The sequence below is a fragment of the Thrips palmi genome, unplaced genomic scaffold, assembly GCF_012932325.1.
Source record: "Thrips palmi isolate BJ-2018 unplaced genomic scaffold, TpBJ-2018v1 HiC_scaffold_18, whole genome shotgun sequence".
Lineage (NCBI taxonomy): Eukaryota > Metazoa > Arthropoda > Insecta > Thysanoptera > Thripidae > Thrips > Thrips palmi.
The window spans coordinates 4,616,017-4,624,199 of NW_023144627.1; the positions used below are offsets into that span (position 1 = coordinate 4,616,017).

General features: G+C 53.5%; 1 protein-coding gene across 1 annotated transcript; it reads left to right on the top strand.

Moving 5' to 3' along the window:
* Positions 1–1,081: 1,081 nt before the first annotated feature.
* LOC117645119 lies at positions 1,082–8,049 on the top strand. The gene is made up of 9 exons (XM_034385040.1): positions 1,082–1,270; positions 2,732–2,871; positions 2,947–3,035; positions 3,328–3,423; positions 3,544–3,731; positions 4,036–4,169; positions 4,953–5,047; positions 7,348–7,479; positions 7,778–8,049. The coding sequence occupies exons 1-9, from the start codon at positions 1,145–1,147 to the stop codon at positions 8,020–8,022; spliced, it is 1,245 nt and encodes a 414-aa protein (XP_034240931.1). The 5' UTR covers positions 1,082–1,144; the 3' UTR covers positions 8,023–8,049.
* Positions 8,050–8,183: the final 134 nt, after the last annotated feature.

The following is an 8,183-nucleotide window of genomic DNA, read 5'->3' on the forward strand; positions in this document are numbered from 1 at the left end:
TGAATTTCAGTCAAATTTAAGTCGAATTTCGATGAATTTCAGTCAAACTTCGGTGAATTTCAGTCGAGTTTCGATGAACTTCAGTCAAATTTCGACGAAATTCAATGAATTTCAGTGAATTTTACATGTTTGATGAATTTTGGTGTACAAATTAGGCTGGAGTTATTTCCCCTAGAACGGCGCAACACTGAAAACCTACGTGTGTACTCACGTCAGTACACACTTAAACCTCCTATGTTTGTACTCACTTTAAGTTCTCAATGAAGCGCCGAAACCACAAACCGCGCCCTCTCGAATGCAATCAGCAGACTGTTTCCGAGAGTCGTTTTGGTCGCTCTGTCTCTCTCGCAGCTATATGGGACGCCCCATGAGTGCGGGAGAGACAGGTAGGGTTCTAAGAGCCGAAAAAAAAAACATGAAAAAAACGGAAAAAAACTGTTTTTTTCGGCTTTTTATTTTAGCAATTTTTCCGGAAAAATATGTTTTTTTCCTAATTTTGGTACTTTTTGGTGTTGTTTTGCTATTTGTGCTTATTTGACATGCTGGCAAGCTTAGTTAGGTCAATATCAACACCCAGGTATGACAATAAAAATAAAAAACGTGAGCTTCGTTTTTTTGCCACCTAACGCGCCACTACGCTCCCCCTTAGCTTCGCGCCACCCGTTTAAACGACATTTCAGGCCCAAAAATAACTTTCCGTTTTTTTCGAAAAAAAAAAACCGTTTTTTTTCATGGTTTGTTATCCAAATGTTATTTTTCACGCTTTTTTAGAACCCTAGAGACAGGGCGACGGAGACGTTTCTCGGAGGCAATCGGGTGGGCAGCGACGACATTGTGCTACACTAGAGTGGAGCCATACGTCACGTGGAGACGACTCACCACTGTAAGGACTCAAAATCGGTAATCCGTGGATGATGTGTGAGTAAGCTGCCCGCGCAAACCGTGCTGCCCATAGTCGAGGCGTGTGGAAAGCGGGGCGGGGCGTAGCGGGGCGGGGCGGGGCGGGGCGAGGTGGGGCGGGGCGGAAGGTGAGACAACGCAGGACACCGGGCGGATGCGATATTGGCCTGGGAGGCGCGAGGAGCGAACGAGCATTCGCGTCGCGTTCGCGTCCCAGACCTGTCCCAGACCACTCCGCGACAACATGTGCCGACTGCCGCTCCTCGCCGCTTTGGCGGTGGCCGTCGCCGTCCTGGGCGTCCCCGAGGCCGCCGCCCAGACGGTCGTGTGTCCGAGCCCGCCAACGCAGGCCAACTTCGACGCGGACAAGGTATGGGGCACTCTGCTCCGCGTTGCGCAGTGGATTTGCCAGAAGACCGGCGCCGGCGGTCAAACCTCTAGGCGCGTTTTGAGCTCCAGAGTGGGGTTACACGTTCAGTTCGAGTTCTGTTGTTAAGCGACTCTGGAGCTCAAAACGGGTCCGGGATTTTGACCGCCTGTACCCACCCAAAATCGAAAGGCGGTACACATGGTCTTACGAAGGCGGTATTTGTTTTACCGCCTTTCCAAGTGTGGTACAAAAATTAACGCCCATTAAATGCGGTAAATTTACCACCTTTGCGGAAGGTTACAAAAATGTGGAAGGTGGTACTTTACCGCATTCGATGGGCGGTAATTTTTGTGTCACACTTGGAAAGGCGGTAAATCAAATACCGCCCTCAAAAGTGGTAATTTTACCACCCTTGAGTTTTGGGTGCCGGTTTTCTGTTCGTATCAAAGAAAATTGTGACTGGTAACGAAATTTTGTATCGGAGGTCGTTTTAAGGGCAAAAACTGAACTGCAAGTGTATGCTGTATAGAGCAGCAGGTAGCATTAATTCCCCCCCCCCCCCGGCAAAAGAACTACAACTTAAACTGTTAGAAATTTAAAACGAAACCAATAAAACAGACCATTTATTTTTTGGTTTCACGGAATCTTATCTAGTTGGAGCGCTTGCTTTATGAGTAAACAAGATTCCGGTAGGCTCAGGGCAGGTGTGACTGTGACTCAGTGGCGCTGGGTTGGGGAGTTCGTGCCGAGAAAACTTGGGTCTGAAAATCCATTACTCTCGACGGCATATGCGGTCCGCCTCCGCCGGTCACTGACATGACACTCCTCGCCATACTCCAGCGCCACATAAGCAGGCAAAGATTCCCACGATGCGACAGTGTCGGAAGGGCTGCCAAACTCAGCCTGCCTACCAGGCAACTTCTCGACAGCGAAGCCAAAATATGGCCTGCTCGGCAGGCGCTGACGTTGGCAACCCTTTTGACACTGGTGCATCGTGGGGAGTTTTTCCTATTTATGAGGCATTCGGGAGTTGAAAGGGTCGCGTGCGTCTTAGGGGCGATAGACGAGCATGGTAGTGCTGTGCAGCTGGAGCTCACGATGGTGACCAACATGGTGACCAACATGGTGAACTACATGGTCACCAACATGGTCACCAACATGTTGACCGACATGGTGACCGACATGGTGACCGACATGGTGACCAACATACTGACCGACATGGTGGCCAACATGGTGACCAACATGGTGACCAACATGGTCACCGTTATGGTCACCAACAGTGAAAAACATGGTGACCGGCGACAAACATGCTGACAGACATGGTGACCAACATACTGACCGACATGGTGACCAACATGCTGACCAGCATGGTGACACACATGGTGACACACATGGTGACACGCATGGTGACCCACATGGTGACCAACATGGTGACCAACATAACATGGTTGTCCGTTCCAGTACCTGGGCGCCTGGTACGAGATGAAGAGGGTGCCCCGTAACTTCGAGGACGACGGCGAGTGCGGCATGGCGACGTACTCCTGGCTCGACGCGACCGCCAAGACCGCCGTCAACGTCCTCAACACCAACTACGTGCCCAAGTAAGTAACAAACTAAACGAAGCGAACTTGCATTCACTGACCCTGCACTCCCTGCTCAACTCCCTCGCCTTCCAGGACTATGTCGGTGAGCTCGGTCACCCTCCAGGCCCAGCCCGTCGACCTCCCTAACGGCAAACTCAATGTGGTTTTCCCCAATCTTCAAGGTAAGTTACACTGACCGGCGAGGGCGGTCAAAATACCGGACGCGTTTCGAGCTCCAGAGTCGCTTCATGGGACTCGAACCGAACGTGTGACCCCACTAATGGATTGCTCTCCCAACGAGGAATCCACTCTGGAGCTCAAAACGCGTCTAGAGTTTTGGCCGCCGGCGCCGGTCTTCTGGCCCACTGTGCGTTGACGCGTTGGTACGACTGAGACCAACACTTACACATACTTGCAGTGGTTCCAGTATTGGGCAAAACGCTCGTCCTCACGATACGTTCCTGTCCCTTGCAGTTCCTGCGTCCCCATACTGGGTGCTGGGCACCGACTACACCAACTACGCCGTGGTGTACTCGTGCTCGGTCGACAAGGCCGTCATCGTCCCTCACAGTAAGTCCTAGCGCGCACACACACACACGCACACACACACACACACACACAAATTACGTAATTTTAAAATTGTGGAAGTCAAGATCAGATGCCTTAAAGTGGGCCTTGCCTTGGTTGCAGTCACTCTGTGGGTCCTCGCCAGAGACCCGGCCAAGTACACCTCGGACGTCGACGCCACGGTGAACGCCCTCATCAAGAACGCCGGCCTGGACGCCAGCATCCTCAAGACGGTGGAGCACCACACGGGCTGCCCCGCGGCCACCTGCAAGCCGTGCGCGTCGCCCAAGGCGAGCCTGGACCTCGCCAAGGTACGCACGGCACTGCACGGTGGGCCAGAAGACCGGGGGAGGCGGCCAAAACTCTGGACGCGTTTTGAGCTCCAGAGTCGCTGAACAGGGCTCGAACCGAACGTGTGACCCCACCAATGGATTCCCCGTTCTGAGAGCAACCCATTGGTGGGGTCACACGTTCGGTTCGAGTCCCATTTAGCCAGTCTGGAGCTCTAAACACGTCTAGAGTTTTGGCCGCCTCCACCGTTCTTCTGAACCACTGTATACTTTTTACACACACATAACAAAACCCGCGGTGTTTGAACCTCCGTTTTCACTCCAGCTCAAAGGCCGCTGGGCGGAGGTGCAGCACAGCCCCTTCGCGACGGACTCCGACAAGCAGACCTGCAGCCTGGGCGAGTTCACCGCCACCACCGACGGCGTCAGGTTCAACGCCACCACGTACCAAGCCGTTAGGTAAGGGTCCGCGGCCGGCGCGCACACTGGGCCAGAAGACCGCCGTCAGCGGCCAAAGCTCTAGACGCGTTTTGAGCTCCAGAGTCGCTAAATGGGACCCGAACCGAACGAGTGATCCCATCAATGGATTGCTCTCCGAACGAGGAATCCATTGGTGGGGTGACACGTACAGTTCGAGTCCTGCTTAGTGACTCTGGAGCTCAAAACGCGTATAGAATTTTAGCCGCCTCCCCGGGGACTCGACAGGTGCGGATCCAGAGTGAGTAGTGTAGGGGGAGGAGTGCTGTTAACCCTGAGGCATAGTCGCCTGTGCGGCAGGCAACAAGCACTGCCTTCCCCCCTTCTCGGGAAAATCCTGGATCCGCGCCTGCGGCGCGGCGACAGTTTCCATAATTGTGCGACCGCATCGCTATCGCTGCATCGGGAAAAGAAGACAGCCTTGGCGCTAGTTTAATGTTCCCGTCCGCCCCGCCGCGGCTTGGCTGGGCTTGGTGACGGGGTCCCCGCCGCACAGTGGGCCAGAAGACCGGTGGAGGCGGCCATAACTCTAGACGCGTTTTGAGCTCCAGAGTCGCGAAACAGGACTCGTACCGAACGTGTGATCCCACCAATGAATTGGTCTCCGAACGAGGAATCCATGGGGTCACACGTTCGGTTCGAGTCCTGTTTAGCGACTCTGGAGCTCAAAACGCATCTAGAGTTTAGTCCGCCTCCACCGGTCTTCTGGCCCACTGTGCGCCGGTCTCCGCGGCCATCGGACTAATGATTGGTTTTCTTACACAGCGAGACGGCCGGCGCCGAGAGGACACTGGAGCTGATCGGCAAGTGGACGGACTCCACCAAGAAAGACGGCTCCTTCGAGGTCACCTCTGCTGCCGGTAAGGCCCTTCGCATGCTTCGCATCGCACAGTGGGCCAGAAGGCCGGTGGAGGCGGTCAAAACCCCAGACGCGTTTTTTGAGCTCCAGAATCGCTTAGTAGGACTCGAACCGAACGTGTGACCCCACCAATGGAATCCTCGTTCAGAGAGCAATCCGTTGATGGGGTCACACGTTCGGTTCGAGTACCATTTAGCGAATCTGAAGCTGAAAACGCGTTTAGAATTTTTGCCGTCTACACCGGTTCTCTGGCCCACTGTGCAATTCTTCGGACACTGGTGCATCGTGGGAGTTTTCGCCTGCGCTGCCGGCTAGATAGCCGCCCCGCCTGGGAGTCGTAGGATGGGCTGCCTACCCTCCTGGCGCGCTGTCAGCCCGACTGGCCTCGCTTGAGGCCTCGCACGCCCTACGCCTTTTCGGCGGGGATTTTGAATAATCTCAATTTGCGAACTACTCTTTTTTATAGAGCAGCCGCCCAGCGAGGGCGCGAGCTTCGGGCCTGGCGGCTCCCAGTCATGAAAGAACAAAGACAGTGCTGTCAAAGATTAGTGTTGAAAGGGTTGACAACCTCAGCCTGTTGGGCAACTTCGGCAACTTCTCAACAGCGAAGCCAAGATATTGCCTAGTAGGCAGGCTGGGGTTGTCAACCCTTTCGACACGGGCGCATCGCGCGGAAAACTTCGCCTATTTATGTGCCGGCAGACTGATTCCGAGAGTCGTTTTCGTCGCTCTGACTCTCTCGCACCAACACGGCACGCCCCGTGAGTGCGAGAGAGACAGAGCGACGAGAACGACTCTCGGAATCAGTCTGCAGCACTGGGGCAAGACCAGCAAAAGTGCTCCCACTTCGTCCCTGTGTCTGCCTTCAGGTTGCCTGCGCATAACACTCTCATCCCAGGTCTAAAAATCTCGTATGATCATACGGGATTTGAAAATTCGTTAAGGGATTCCCGTACTACCATACGAGATCCCGAGCCATACAGGATCCTGAGCTGGACGGGATCCCGTGAGGACACACGGGATCCTTTAACGAATTTTCAAAATCCCGTATGCTGGGACAGGATCCTGTACGCTAGGACGGGATCTCGTATGCCAGGAAGGATTCCTTTACCCACTAAAAGGATCCTTTAAAGTACATATAAAGACGTGAAAATGCAAGTTCTTCTCCAGATAGAATCAAAAGATTGAATGATCTAGGAGGTCGGAACCGAGATCTATCCAAATCTGCAGTCAAAATTTGGATAACTCCAGCGGTTCTCGAGATAGCAGAAAAAAGTTGTTAGATTTCAATAAATTTCAAATGGCACTGGTGAATTTTAGCGAATATACCCCATACAAAATTTGAGCTTAAAATGTTAAAAACTTTCCGAGTTACAGCATACCTAAATTTGAAATCCCGTGCGTACTTCCCGGGATCTCGGCCGCATAGGGGATCCCGCAAGACCATCAGGGATCCCGCGTGGCTCTTCCGGGATCTCGGCAGCGTGCGGGATCCCGTACGACCCTCTCGGGATCCCGGCTATATAAGAGATCCCTTATGACACTCTCGGGATCTTGTGTGACCTTTACCGGATCCCGTAAGGTCTTTAGGGATCCTGTGCGGCCCTCCCGGGATCTCGAGTGTCCTTAAGGGATCCCGCAAAACCATACGAGATCTCGTAAAACTAGACAGGATCCTGCAAAATGATACAGGATCCCGTAAACCACACAAGATTTTTAGACCTGGGATTCCAGGAACGTGACATCACGTTGAAACGAACGTGACAAAATGTCACGTTCGTTTGAACATTGTTTCACGTTCGTTTGAATATGAACAAACTGATTTTTGGCCAATTCACACCCAAACGAATTTGACACAATGCTCAAACGAACGTGACAGTCTTTGTCACGCTCATTTCGACGTGATGTCACGTTCCTGGAATGAGAGTGAAGGCTGAGCGTTACACAGCCTGGCGAGGAGGAAACTCGCACTGGGGGGGTTTTGAGGGTCGCTGAGCACGATGGCACTGAGCATTTTCTGCTCTGATTAATAATTTCAAGTCAATCGAATCTCCAGTTAATTTAAGTCTAGGTTGTCTTCTTGCTTGCGTTGATAGATGTTTTACGTTCGCGGTGGCAACTGTTTATAAAAGACGATCGATCACTGGATAAACTACACGTTCAGTTATTGGCCAGCGTCATGAAAGTGACTCACCCTGAACATCCCAATGGTGCATTACGTTAAATGTTCAGATACATGCTTGACGTACGTCCGATGAACGAGGAACCGCTTCTGAGACAACCGATGTGCTTTTGATGCAGGCACTGGCAAGATGTGCGTGCTCGGCACCGACTACGACAACTGGGCCGTGGTGTCCGTGTGCATCCCGCCCACCCCCACCACCACCGCCGCCCCCGTCGGACCCTTCGCCACGCCCTCGCCGGCCACCTCAGGTACGTCCAAACAACGTCCATACGGCCAGAAGACGGGTGGAAGCGGCCAAAACTCTAGACGCGTTTTGAGCTCCGGAGTCGCTAAACAGGACTCGAACCGAACGTGTGGTGACCCCACCAATGGATTGCTCTCCGAACGAGGAATCTATTGGTGGGGTCACACGTTCGGTTCGAGTCCCGTTTAGCGACTCTGGAGCTCAAAACGCGTCTAGAGTTTTGGCCGCCTCCACCGGTGTTCTGGCCCACTGTGCGGCGACACCCTGGCGACACCGTGGTGACACCCTGTCCTCCTTTGCAGGCGGCGTCTTCGTGATGTCCAGGAAGCGCGGCCTCACCCCGGCCCAGCAGATGGAGGCCAACAAGTACGTGGTCAACGCCGGCGTCCCCGCCGCCTCCATGCAGACCACGCCGGCCACGCCCTGCCCCGCGGTCGCGCTGGAGGGCAACGTCGTCAGCAGCGCCGCCGGCGCCTCCGTGACGCCCGCCATCCTGGTCGCGTCCCTCCTGGCCGCCGTCCTGGGACACCTCCGGCCAGCTCAGTAGCAAGCAATAAATTACTTTAAAAGAAAACCCCGATGTACTGCATTGCTCCCGCGGTCCCCTTTTGGCGTCACTTTTAACCAAGGGGAAATAACTCCAGCCTAATTTGTAAACCAAAATTCATCAAACATGTAAAATTCACTGAAATTCATTGAATTTCGTCG

What these genes read in the sequence shown, in the direction of transcription:
- LOC117645119 (XM_034385040.1), top strand. Translation starts at nt 1,145, where the DNA reads ATGTGCCGACTGCCGCTCCTCGCCGCTTTGGCGGTGGCCGTCGCCGTC. An exon ending in CGAGCCTGGACCTCGCCAAG is followed by an intron (nt 3,732 to 4,035) that starts GTACGCACGGCA and finishes TTTTCACTCCAG; the next exon opens with CTCAAAGGCCGCTGGGCGGA. An exon ending in GCCCTCGCCGGCCACCTCAG is followed by an intron (nt 7,480 to 7,777) that starts GTACGTCCAAAC and finishes CCTCCTTTGCAG; the next exon opens with GCGGCGTCTTCGTGATGTCC.